Consider the following 14,309-nt stretch of genomic DNA (forward strand, 5'->3'; position numbering starts at 1 on the left):
TTCAGCAACATAGCATAGATCTACTCAAAAGTATCCAAAGCTGAAGATAAAGCTTGAAGAATTCCCAGAAGTTGATCATTTCTGACATTTAGCACCATCTTCTGATTATCATCTGTATGCACCTGAACAGAATAGAAAATCAGAGCTGGATCTTTAAATCATTTCAATGGTGCGCTAAATCAACCCGCGCAGAATTTCAGCCAATCACAGCGATTTAGCGCACCATTGGAATGATTTAAAGATCCAGCTCAGCATAATACAAAAGACGTTATTGTACCTACTTTAGCGTTAGGGAAATGCCACTGGCCGTAAAAGGTTCAGCCAATAAAAACAAGTCCTTAGGACAATGTTTAGCTATCATAGGGTTGGTTGTCTGAATATTTTTGCCTTATGCTACGCATAAACGGTATACACCCTAGTTATGAAAAACCTGAGTAAATTTTCTGATGTTTTTAAGGCAACGAAAGATAAAGGGTAAAGTTTATAAAACTTTGGGTACCGATATCTTTTCCAGACCAATGTCCTCTCACTCCCCAACTAAATCCCCCCAAAAAATATGTGTATACCTGGATTATGGAAGATTTGCTTTTACTGAGCACTTCTGCCACCTGAGGGGCGTCTGATGGGTCAAAGAATACAGTTTGTTCTACACAATGATAAAAATAGGATTATAAAGAAGATTTTTGCATATTTTTTTGGAAAGTTTATGTAATCAGAACAAGAGAAACACAATAACATAACCATGGATTTAGGATGGACGTAGATATATTGTCAGGGTAAAATGTGTCATCAATTTTGGTTGCTAACATGGACCTCATTAATTGGTCAGTTCGATCATCCAGTAGTAGAAATGGGGATTGGGTTAAGGGAGGTGTAGGGGGGGGGGGGTATCGTTTCTTTAGCCAGCTGTGTTCACACACACAGACAGAGAACCTTTTACTTTATTATAAGGACAGGATATTTTCTATTATAACCAATCTCATTTAAAATCCTAATCCATTTTCCTGATTGTTTATGTTCCGCCCGTCCTTCACCATCATTAGTTATAAAATGCGACCCCCTTCCACTGTTCATTATTGTCGTTATGCTATAGCACCATAATTAAAATATTATAAATTGATTTTTTTGTACCTGTTTTTTGCTTCCCTTACGAGTGTTATTGTATCATGTTTAGTAAAACCAGATCTTAAGGGAAATAAGGGACGATAAATTGATATACACCCTCAATAATATTAAACATTTCCCCTTGTGAAAATTAAAATTGTTAATTAAAAATTTAAACACTGCTAGTTTAAACCAATCAATCAAGATTTGATATAAGTATCTAGAGTTTGATAACAACAAATGAGAGTAAGCGTTTATAAATCATTGCGTATATAATATAATTCAGTTACCCTGATGATATCAATGCCTTGTTATCGATTTTTTTTATTATTGCACAATGTGATCTTTTTTTGTATGAACGACATTCCTTTGTTGCTGGTGGTCAGCAGGTCCTGGCGGCGGTAAAATGCCGGGTGGCAGGTGGAAAACTTTTCTGCCGCCAGAAATAACGACATTGCCATCTTTATCCTTGCTCACTGAGGCCTCAACGTCAAAGTTAGGAAAATGTTTGTCCTTGTCGATGTCTAATTTTTTTGATTCCTGTTTTCAATAAGAAAAGTTAGTATTTTGGTTATAACAAGGATGACAACATCCATAAAAAAAACGTAAGTCTACAAATCAGACGACAGGGCATCAAATACAAGTATAATGAACAAAAATTCTGTCTAAATCTATAGCCAAACTACTTACACACATTTTAAAACTTTGAGGTACATCGCTTCTAACTTTAACATATTTTATGAGCCAAGGCCTTCGACCCCTCGGCGCAAACCAAACTGGTTTTAATTTTATAATTTTTCACATTAATATCCGCGGAAAGCTGTCTATAATAAAAATTCTTTTCCTGGTGATTATCATGTTGATTTTCGCTATTATTGTCATCGTTGTTTCTACTATTATGAAATAAGCTTGGCCTTCCTCTCCGCTGATTATTGAAAAAGTTTCTAAGTCCTGTTTTCCTTTCTCTTGAGGCTTCTTGTTGGTGTACCTAAGAATATATTTATATTATCCTTTATATCAGGGATCTTAAGGGATAAGACAATGAACGATGTATTTATGGATATTCCCATTGAACGTACCAATCAAGATGTCAAAAAGTTAAAAATAAGCATGGTTTAATTGGACGTAAGGACTTTTGATACAGTTGCTTTGCTTTCTAAATCATATTAAACTGTTATAGCCTAGCCTAGGAATCATTATTAAGAATTTGAAATAGATAGGACAATTCTAACATGTCTGTATTTACAAAAAGGGCCATCCGTTATCGACAGGCGAACCGATTGGACCCAAAGTACAGAAAAGCTTCGCTATTTAAAAAACACCATTTTGAAAAGGATTACTGATAAAGGGGGACGTAACTGAAGCTTTTTTGATGCTGGGGGGGGGGGTTTTCTCCGGAACCACTTGATGAACCGTGCAAATTTTTTGGACTTAAGCTTTTAGGGGTATGAACATCTTATGGTTTCAAAGTCAACCCCCTACCCCCACCCCCTAGCCCCCCGGGGCTCAAAACCCCCCTAAAAATGAACCTAACCTTAATTTTCTCAGAAACTATTTGACCAACAGGGATGATTTCTTAAACTTAAGCTTTCATGGTTATAAACTAACTTCTAGATTATAAGTCACCCCCTGCCGCCAACCCCTAGCCATCCGGGGCTCAAAAAAATCCTAAAAATGAACCTAACCTTAATTTTCTCAGAAACCATTTGACCAATAGGGATGATTTCTTAAACTTAAGCTTTTATGGTTATAAACTAACTGCTAGATTAGAAGTCACCCCCCTGCCTCCAACCCCTAGCCCTCCGGGGCTCCAAAAAACCCTAAAAATGAACCTAACTTTAATTTTCTTAGAAACCATTTGACCAATAGGGATGATTTCTTAAACTTAAGCTTTTATGGTTATAAACTAACTTCTAGATTAGAAGTCACCCCCCTGCCGCCAACCCCTAGCCCTCCGGGGCTCCAAAAAACCCTAAAAATGAACCTAACTTTAATTTTCTCAGAAACCATTTGACCAATAGGGATGATTTCTTAAACTTAAGCTTTAATGGTTATAAACTAACTTCTAGATTATAAGTCACCCCCCTGCCGCCAACCCCTAGCCCTCTGGGGCTCAAAAAAATCCTTAAATGAACCTAACCCTAATTTTCACAGAAACCATTTGACCAATAGGGATGATTTCTTAAACTTAGGCTTTTATGGTTATAAACTAACTCCTAGATTATAAGTCACCCCCCTGCCGCCAACCCCTAGCCCTCTGGGGCTCCAAAAAACCCTAAAAATGAACCTAACTTTAATTTTCTCAGAAACCATTTGACCAATAGGGATGATTTAATAATGCGGTTCCTGAGAAAACTGAGATTAGGTTATTTCTCTGAAAGCATGTTTATAAAAAAATTACTGGAAATTTAAGCTAAAGTATATTTTTTAGGAGCCCAGGGCCGGGGGGCTATGGGGTGGGTGACTTATATAATAAAATTTAGTTTACAACCATATATCTGCCAAACAAAAAAGTAGTTTATACACATAAAAAAACATATCTATTGATCAAATGGTTTCTGAGAAAATTACAGTTAGGTTCATTTTTAGGGGTTTTTTTAAGCCCAGGAGGGCTAGGGGTTGGCGGCAGGAGTGGGAAGACTTCTAAACTAAAAGTTAATTTATAAGCATAAAAGCTTAAGTTTAAGAATCTATTGATCAAATGGTTTCTGAGAAAATTAAGGTTAGGTTCATTTTTAGGGTTTTTGAGCCTTGGAGGGCTAGGGGTTGGCGGCAGGGGGTTGACTTCTAAACTAGAAGTTAGTTTATTAGCATTACTAGCGGCTACGCCCCTAGAGGCCTCTAGTGGCACTTTAAATGTTTTTGTTTGTTAAATTTAATTTTTTATGTACGATACCACCTTATTTGACGTTGAAGTCTCCTCTAAGGGGGGGATTTTTTTGTTTTGGGGGGGTTAGGGGTGTCCCATCCCTCAAGAAAATATCTTAAAACCACCACAGGATCAGTAGGTATAATCCCTGAAGAGTAGAGCCCAATCGGTTCAGCGGTTACCGAGATCTTAAGCTTCAGACGGACAGACAGACGGACAGACGGACAGACGGACAGACAGACATCGTTCTACTTTGTATTATAGATAGCTTAAGTTTAAGCAATCATCTCTATTGATCAAATGGTTTCTGAGAAAATTAAGGTTAGGTTCATTTTTTTTTTGAGTCCTGGAGGGCCAGGGGTGGGCGGCAGGGGGGGTGACTTCTAAACTATAAGTTAGTTTATAAGCATAAAAGCTTAAGTTTAAGAAATCATCTCTATTGGTCAAATGGTTTCTGAAAAAATAAAGGTTAGGTTAATTTTTATGGGTTTTTTTGATCCCCGGGTGGCTAGGGGTTAGCGGCAGGGGGGTGACTTCTATACCAAAAGCTAGTTTATAACCAAAAAGGCTTAAGTTTAAGAAATCATCTCTATTGGTCAAATGGTTCCTGAGAAAATAAAGGTTAGGTTCATTTTTATGGGTTTTTTTTAACCCCGGAGGGCTAGTGGTTAGCGGCAGGGGGGTGACTTCTATACCAAAAGCTAGTTTATAACCATAAAGGTTTAAGTTTAAGAAATCATCTCTATTGGTCGAATTGTTTCTGAGAAAATTAAGGTTAGGTTCATTTTTAGAGTTTTTGAAGCCCTGGAGGGCTAGGGGTTGGCTGCAGGTGGGTGACTTCTAAACAATAAAAGTCCTAGAAATCTGACGTATTGATCATATGGTTTCTGAGAAAATTAAGGTTAGGTTCATTTCTAGAGTTTTTTTGAGCCCCGGAGGGCTATGGGTTTTGCGGCAGGGGGGTGACTTCTAAACTTTAGTTAGTTTATAAGCATAAAAGTTTAAGTTTAAGAAATCATCCCTTTGGTTCAAAGGGTTTCTGAGAAAATTAAGGTTAGGTTCATTTTTAGGATTTTTTTGAGCCCCGGAGGGCTAGGGGTTTGCGACAGGGAGGTGACTTATAATCTAGAAGTTAGTTTATAACCATAAAAGCTTAAGTTTAAGAAATCATCCCTATTGGTCAAATGGTTTCTGAGAAAATTAAAGTTAGGTTCTTTTTTAGGGTTTTTTGGAGCCCCGGAGGGCTAGGGGTTGGCGGCAGGGTGGTGACTTATAATCTAGGAGTTAGTTTATAATCATAAAAGCTTGAGTTTAAGAAATCATCCCTATTGGTCAAATGGTTTCTGAGAAAATTAAGTTTAGGTTCATTTTTGGGATTTTTTTGAGCCCCGGAGGGCTAGGGGTTGACGGCAGGGGGGTGACTTATAATCTAAAATTTAGTTTATAACCATAAAAGCTTAAGTTTAAGAAATCATCCCTATTGGTCAAATGGTTTCTGAGAAAATTAAAGTTAGGTTCATTTTTAGGGTTTTTTGGAGCCCCGGAGGGCTAGGGGTTGGCGGCAGGGGGGTGACTTCTAATCTAGAAGTTAGTTTATGACCATAAAAGCTTAAGTTTAAGAAATCATCCCTATTGGTCAAATGGTTTCTGAGAAAATTAAGGTTAGGTTCATTTTTAGGGGGGTTTTGAGCCCCGGGGGGCTAGGGGGTGGGGGTAGGGGGTTGACTTTGAAACCATAAGATGTTCATACCCCTGAAAGCTTAAGTCCAAAAAATTTGCACGGTTCATCAAGTGGTTCCGGAGAAAACCCCCCCCCCCCCCAGCATCAAAAAAGCTTCAGTTACGTCCCCCTTTTACCTTTGTCCTGGCTGGAGGGTGGGAGTGTTCCTGATGTTTGTCAAGCTCCACTATCCTTCTACTTCCCGGGGGAGCTTTCACAGTGTGCAAATCATCTCCTTTCTGTTCAGTAAAAGGATTATTTAAATGGTTGGAATAGAATATAATTATACGTGGATATATTGACGAAAAATTTGTAATTAATTTAGGTTGGTGATATGGAACTCATTTATTGGTCAGTTCGTTCATCCAGTAGTAGGGGAGAGGGGATGAGGTAAAGGGGGTGGATCGGGGTCTTAGGGCCCTCAGGGCTAACAAAACTGGGTTTAAAATTAAATATTATAATACGATTCTATGTTTACTCTATATCCATTATAATCCCATGTTTTCCTGATTCTGTGTAACTTTAATTTGTGGCGGTTCTGTGGTTTGTTGAGCAGCGGCAGCTATCTTTTGCAAAGCATCTAGTGCTGAAGTCCTTGCAAAATTAAGAAAATCTTGTTCAATAGACCTTTTAGGTGTTTACTTTAGAGGTGTGCAGTTTTTATGACTCTGTGTTTTCGAAAAGTAAAGGAGACCCAACATAAATAAAATCAAAATAGCCTAAAACCATCACAGGGACATAAGTGAGGCGTTAGCGAGATCTTAACGGATAAACAAAAACTTGAATACATTATATAAAAGGAGGATACGTAATTATAATCTAGAATAGTTATTTTATTTTTAAGATTGCTTTCCGCGGATATCAAATAAAAATTTATAAGATTAAAACTAGGATAAAAATTGATCTATAGGTGCAATATCCTCATCTGTTTCAATTGTAAAAATTTTAAATTAACTTATTTTCTTTGCCTTGAAACTTTGTTGTTCCTTGAATTATCTTCGTTTGATTGCACAACCTTCACGAAATGATCATAAAATTAATTTGGAATATTCAATAGAATTAATTCTATTTTGAAGATAAAGATTTACACCATAAGTACTTGAAAAAAATAAGGATACGATTACGGAGGTTTTGAAGGATTTTAATTAAATATTTTTTAAAAGCCCATAAAAATAACAAAAAAAAATTAAAATGAAATAATCAAATAGGTATTATATAACCTTTCGTTTCCATATTCTAGCAAGTTTATATATTTAGAACAGGATAAATTTCTGCATCTTTGACTTTGGAAACGTATTTAATATCAACATAGCGTTTCAAAATCAAACTAAGATAAGGGAATCTTTACTGTCTCATATTGTATGTTATTTAGGAATATCAAGGGATAAGACAATGGAAGATAAATTGATAAATATTCCAAATGATGATAAAAAGAATTACTCCTTCTGTTAATTATAAATATAAGTGGAAAAGTTTGGACACTGCAATTGAACCAACACAACAAATTTCAATAAAAGTACCCAAAGTTTTTGTGCAAACAAATAAGATGATACCTATGGTACTAAAACTTTGGGTACTAGTGTAATTTACAGTCTAATGTCCCCTACCCCCCTTGATTTTGTTCAAAAACCTTGCAAAACTATGTGATTTAATGAACATTCCTGAGTCGCGCCTCTCGGTGCCTCCAAATTATTCTCCTTATTTCTTTTATCCTGTAACTGGGACAAAAATGCGCGAAGGTTTTCATTAAAATCTATGGAAGGTTGTGGCGGTGGTTGGGTTGTTGTTGTTGTAAATCTTGGCCTTTGTGTGGTTGTAGTGGTGGGTGTGTAATCATTGAATATGTCATCTATTAGTATGTCTCTGCTGAAGGGGTTCTAAAATAAAAATAGTTTTTCCAGTTAGGTTTCAAACCGATTAGAAACCGTTGGATTATAACCGGTTTTCACTCATGCTGAAAAATCATGTATGGTGCCGTATTACAGACATTTTTCCACGAATCATAATAATAATACCTACCAGTTTTCAGTCTAAAATTTTTTATTTTAAATCCGCGGAAAGCTGTCTATAATACGATGAGATAAATAACTATTCTATTTTAGAACATTTAGAACATTTTCGAACAAATCACTTGTCTTAAACACTCAGCTAAATTTGAATTGTCACCTGATGATTGGTGTGATCATGTAGCTTGCCATCAAAGAATCTGTGCATATCACCCCTGAACTCATAATAACAATAATAGGGTTGGCAACAAATGTACAAGTATAAATGTATAACGCAGACAACGACTTCGCTCAAGTGGTGGGGACCTTTATGTGTATTCAATACCAACCAAGATCTCGTATAGTAAATGACGAAAATAATCGTTCAACAATTTTCAGGAAAGTTTTGTATTGTTTGCGTTATTTGAGACATCTAATATTTTCTTAAAATTGGCTGGTACAAACGAAATATTATTACTTGGATGTTGCACCAGATTTTTGTGTCCTCTAATAAAACGACTCGCAGTTGACTAAAATAATGATACCCCCAGGGTGGAAGGGAGGGGACAATGGGCAATTAATTCAATTTTATAGTTGTGACACTTTATGGTTGAAAAACCAGATAATTCCAGATAAAACGAGTATTTCTGATAGTGCAACTTTTATTGGAAATTTATTCATTTTTTAATTAATTTTAATTCAAAATGCACCATCCCCCAAATTCTACTTTACTAAAAGCCTCTGATTATCAAGATAAAGAACTTGGTAGCAATTCCTTTACTAAAGAATATTAGTTCTAGAATTTAGCGTAGAAAAATAGCATAAAACCATCTTAAGATTTTAATGATAAAAACAGTCTAAAAGGATTTCAGGACCTTTATGCATCTTCCCTAAAATGTAGAACTTAATCGGATCGGTAACCAAATTCTTAAGCTGTATATAAACAAAACTTACTACTTTTTATTGGATATTAGCGCAGCTTACTATATGCAGGGCGACCACCGCCTTTTTGATATTAATATTGAAAATAACGTACTACAAAAAAATTACAATGAACACAATAACGTACATTTTTTGAAAAAATAATGTACCTTAAATTATCTATAAATAATACCAAGTAGAACGATGTCTTTCCGTCTGTCTGAAGCTTAAGATCTCGGTAAACGATGAACTGATTGGGATCTACTCTTCAGGGAATTGATATCCTATTATATAAAAAAGTAAGCTTTTTTGTTTGTAGGAAAGGATCTCGCTAACTGCTGAATCGATGTGGTCCTCCTTTATATGGAAGCTTCTTATAGGTCCCTAGATGGCTTTAAGCTATTTTTATGCCCTCCAAATTTCTTCCAATATAGAGCCTCTAGATGCTAGGGGAGGAGTCGCTAGTCTATAATACAAAGTAAAACAATATAAGTCTGTTTGTAACGAAGGATATTGCTAACCGCTTAACCGATCAGGTTCTCCTTAACAGGGTAGCTTCTCATAGGTCATGGGAAGGATTATAACTATTATGGGGGACTGAACCATGACCCTCCCAAGAGAAATCGCCCCTAGAAAAAATTACCCCCCCCCCCCCTAGCCGCTAGTATATATAGAAATTAGTATACTTAATCAAGGATACCCAAACTTTTTCATTGGAGGGGGTATAAAAAGCTCAATTTGTGAGGGGGTGGGGGAGGGTAAGAAGGCAGAAATTTTTCTACCCCTCTCGAATCTGTTTTGGGTGTTAACTACCAACCATGAAAAAAATGAGTGAGTTTTTTTTAAAGGGAGTTTCTCCACCTCACTTGTTATATTTTACAAAAAAAAGAAAAAATTTTGTGAATGGGAATTTTTTTTAGGGGGGTTGGGGTTGTCCCAACCCCCACATAAATAGCCTAAAACCACAACAGGACCAGTAGGTATATTACCTGAAGAGTAAAACCCAATCGGTTCAGCGGTTACCGAGATCTTAAGATTAAGACAGACAGACATCGTTCTACTTTGTATTATAGAAAGTAGTATCTAATTCCTATCAGTACATGAAAACATAAAAAATCAACTAAAAATTATCTTGCTATATGTCTTGGTAAGGTTTGTAATTACAATTAGTTTAGAGGAAATTGAGTAAAATACTTGATTGAGTTGAGTTTTTTATTTTACGGAAGCTTCACAATGACGTCAAAGATCCCGGGATAAATTGGTAAAATGGCGCGCGAAGCGCGCAGAAATTAAAAAAAAAGTTTTTATGAAATACAATAACATTATTATTACTAATACTAACCATACATTGCAGAAAAACGTACAATAACGTATACTGAAATGTTCATATTGTACACAAAAATCAATAACGAACAAAAACGTACCAAAAATCCTAAAAATGGTGTTCAATATGAACATATTGAACATAACATACATAGTGGTCACCCTGTATATGTGTATGAGCATGTTATAAATGGATGTACGGATTTTCTAGTAACAATTGAGTTTTTATGGTTTCTAAATCGTAATAAATAATAAACATAAATCAGTTAAAACAATTGTATTAAAAATTATTAAAATAACAACAAATTCTACTTAAATAATACATATATGTATATATCATATCACAATAGAATTGTTAGGTAAATATAAAACAATTGAATCAAAAATGATTTATGGGTATAGTCCCATTCGTGGCAACACCCCTTAAGGGGCGATTTGTCATGTTTTCAAAATTGCTTTGGGCTGGAAATAGGAGAAAAGCTACTGTGAAAATACAAAGAAACTCCCCTTAAGGGGTGTTGTCACAAAAGGGGCTACCCTGATTTAATTACAACAAAATAATAAATAAAAATAAAATCAATTAGATTAACTTTTTAAAATCTAAAAAAATTGTCAGTTTAAGACGTACCTACACAGTTACACACACTAGGTATAAACAAAATAACTTGATTAAAAATGTTTATGAATAAAAAAGGTTGCAGAATAGAATGTCTCAAGGATATTTTTAGTTTTGTATTTAGATTTATGGTTCTAATTCTTAATTATATTTGGTTTAGTTACAAAAAATTTACTTTTTATTGATAAAGTCTTAATAAAACATATTTTGGAAAGTATCAGATAAAACAAATTGATAAAAGTAAAATAAACTTCTAAATAACCCCCTTTTAATAAAATTAAACAAGGATGACAACATCCATAAAAGCGAAGCTCTGAAATGGAAGGACAAACGAATATTAACACTTGTAGATTGTCAGAACTGAATTAGCAGAATATTAATGCTTCAGTACAAACACTATTGTAAGTAAATTTGTTGCAAAACTGCATAAATAGATAATACTGTTTAAGGACATACTTAAATTTTTAGAACTTGTTTATAGAGATGCTTCGCTTATAACATTGTACCTTGTTGTAATAGGAATCAGTTTTCAAAAAATCTGAAGAATCTGATAATTTGTTATCAAAAAAGTTAAAAATCAACATGTTTCAAATGGATGTACGGACATTCTGGTATTGATTATAGGGTTGCTACGCTTTCTAAATTGTACCTAACTATTACAGGAATCATCATGCAAAGTTTGGAATCGATAGGACAATTCTAACCTGTTTAAATTAAGGAAAAGAGCTAACTCTCTGTGACTGAGGTAGGGACGGACGTACGGACGGACCGTAATCATAGAAAAGCTTCGCTTTAAAAAAAAATAAAATTATGTAAATGTCAAACTACAGACCACCCCTACACGCTGCAGATACCCTCCGTGATGTAACTTAAATTCTTTCTTGCATGTTCGCACCATATCAATAACATCTTCTTTCAGGAAAGCTAATTTTCTCTTTGTTAGTCATCTACAATAAATATTTTTTTAAAGTATTTATAGGCTTAACTAAAAGGCAAAAATATTAATTCGGCACTAATATAAATACCAATGAAATTATTACCTACTGCTACCTAGTTAAAAAACCATAACTGGAAATTACTTTTGGATATAGTCCCTTTCGTAACATCGCACCATATGGGGTGATTCTTCGTATTTTTCACAGTAGCTTTTTTCCTATTTATAGCCATTACCTAACCCTGTGGGGCAATCATCTAACCCAATATAACCTAACCTAACCTAAAATAACCTTTAAAAAGCCATTTTAAAAATACGAAGAATAGCCCCATATGGGGCGATGTTACGTAAGGGACTATTCACTATTCCCTTACTTTTCTCAAAATTAGGTACCTAATATGAATGAAATGATAACCGAAAAGCAATCTTCTAACTGTTAATAATTAGTGGCAAAGGTACAGTATGATTAAAAATGTCAATCTGTATGTCTTTCCCTTCCTAACATTCCATTAATTACAACATATTTTCTTAATATTTAAATTTCTATGCTTTGGTAGTTGTCAACTTTGTTTTGATAAAAAATGTATATATACCGTAACCATTTTGTTGTTCTCCTGGAAACCTAGGCAGTATCACATTTTCTGCTTGTTTGCATTTTATACAAGATTTCATCTGAAAAATATTAAAGATTCTTATAGAGTTGCTTCGTTTTCCAAGTCATACCTAATTGTTATAGAAATCATCATGTAAAGTTTTAAATCAATAGAACAATTCTAATCTGTTTAATTTAACAAAATGAGCTAACCGTAATGGACAGACCGACCCTTAAATTATAAAAAGCTTCGCTTTTAAAATTTGTATAAAATCATCACTAGTAATGCCCTCTAAAATGGAGAACTATATCAACATACAAAAAACGTATTACTATATATAAAAGGATACAAATATTATATTATATCTTGTCAATAAAACATTTGAAAAAGGAAACCAAAAATCGCCACGTGTCACTAAAGAGGACTATCCACGAACGAGAGCACATGATTCGAAGTACCTTCCAGCATTGATCCTAAGTATTTTCTTTCAGATTATAATAGGTCACCATATATTATTAATATATTGACGAGAAAATTTATGTTTCACCATGTTTTTTTAGGTATTTTAATTGATTTTGAAAACTTTTATGAAGCTAATTCTTTTAATAAAATGGATATTTGATGATACATATGCAAATACTTGTGTTATATAGATTGTAAATTAATCCATATTAGCATTAATTTAAACATACATATGAGATATAGTAAATGTGCTTTTGCCTTTTTTATATTTTTATCATTTGACAACATGGACAATTAAAGACACCCCGAACTCAACAAAACGTTTGATAGAATTTTAACGAAAAATGGTGGACATTTTCTTACTTTTCTTCAACTTGAAGTGGTGAAACATAAATTTTCCTGTCAATATATTAATTATTGATATTGAACTATTATATTCTGAAAGAAAATACTCAGGATCAATGCTGGAAGGTACTTAGAATCACGTGCTCTTGTTCGTGGATAGTCCTCTTTTTATTCAGAAATGTGCGTGTATATTGAGACGCTTGTTTGTGTATGTATTTCTTTCTAATAATGCCATACACTGAGCTATAATCAACAGCAGAAAATATATTCTATTAGCGTAGCTACTTTATAACTCATTTATTTTAAATTTGATTAATGAAAGATATCTAAAAGCAATTTAATTATTAATTTTAAAAAAATAAATACAATAAGGGGGAGGTTATTTTCTAGTAAATTCCGTAAAGGTGTGTGTGTTATAAGGCCTAAAAATAGTAGTAGAACGATAAGGTGCTCCCTATTGTTCTATCCAATAGGGAATACAAATATATAGAGCACCTTATCGTTCTACTACTATTTTTAGGCCTTATAACACACACACCTTTACGGAATTTACTAGAAAATGACCTCCCCCTTTCTATAATCATAACTGCAAACAAATATTCCATAATTATTTTTTCATTATGATTTTAAAACAATTAAAGTAAAAATTTTCTGTCTGTTTGTTTATTGTTTACATTTTTAAATCAATAGAACAATTCTAATCTGTTTAATTTAACAAAATGAGCTAACCGTAATGGACAGACCGACCCTTAAATTATAAAAAGCTTCGCTTTTAAAATTTGTATAAAATCATCACTAGTAATGCCCTCTAAAATGGAGAACTATATCAACATACAAAAAACGTATTACTATATATAAAAGGATACAAATATATGAGATATAGTAAATGTGCTTTTGCCTTTTTTATATTTTTATCATTTGACAACATGGACAATTAAAGACACCCCGAACTCAACAAAACGTTTGATAGAATTTTAACGAAAAATGGTGGACATTTTCTTACTTTTCTTCAACTTGAAGTGGTGAAACATAAATTTTCCTGTCAATATATTAATTATTGATATTGAACTATTATATTCTGAAAGAAAATACTCAGGATCAATGCTGGAAGGTACTTAGAATCACGTGCTCTTGTTCGTGGATAGTCCTCTTTTTATTCAGAAATGTGCGTGTATATTGAGACGCTTGTTTGTGTATGTATTTCTTTCTAATAATGCCATACACTGAGCTATAATCAACAGCAGAAAATATATTCTATTAGCGTAGCTACTTTATAACTCATTTATTTTAAATTTGATTAATGAAAGATATCTAAAAGCAATTTAATTATTAATTTTAAAAAAATAAATACAATAAGGGGGAGGTTATTTTCTAGTAAATTCCGTAAAGGTGTGTGTGTTATAAGGCCTAAAAATAGTAGTAGAACGATAAGGTGCT

The 14,309-nt window shown here is 33.9% G+C and overlaps 1 protein-coding gene across 1 annotated transcript in view; it reads right to left on the bottom strand.

Annotated features, from left to right (window-relative positions):
* The window catches only part of LOC145312233 (uncharacterized), a 20,658-nt gene continuing 6,349 nt past the window's right edge, over nucleotides 1-14,309 (bottom strand). Inside the window, exons 12-21 of the mRNA XM_080151456.1 lie at nucleotides 7,860-7,914; nucleotides 7,354-7,570; nucleotides 6,662-6,707; nucleotides 6,200-6,287; nucleotides 5,831-5,932; nucleotides 1,946-2,092; nucleotides 1,472-1,641; nucleotides 1,005-1,066; nucleotides 567-646; nucleotides 1-122 (exon numbers count right to left, since the gene is read on the bottom strand). Of these exons, the coding sequence (XP_080007582.1) occupies nucleotides 21-122; nucleotides 567-646; nucleotides 1,005-1,066; nucleotides 1,472-1,641; nucleotides 1,946-2,092; nucleotides 5,831-5,932; nucleotides 6,200-6,287; nucleotides 6,662-6,707; nucleotides 7,354-7,570; nucleotides 7,860-7,914 (1,069 nt within the window). The 3' untranslated portion in view covers nucleotides 1-20. The remainder of the gene's footprint in view (nucleotides 123-566; nucleotides 647-1,004; nucleotides 1,067-1,471; nucleotides 1,642-1,945; nucleotides 2,093-5,830; nucleotides 5,933-6,199; nucleotides 6,288-6,661; nucleotides 6,708-7,353; nucleotides 7,571-7,859; nucleotides 7,915-14,309) is intronic.

Source organism: Acartia tonsa, chromosome 2 (assembly GCF_053477335.1).
Source record: "Acartia tonsa isolate MP-2025a chromosome 2, ASM5347733v1, whole genome shotgun sequence".
NCBI classification, from domain to species: Eukaryota; Metazoa; Arthropoda; class Copepoda; order Calanoida; family Acartiidae; genus Acartia; species Acartia tonsa.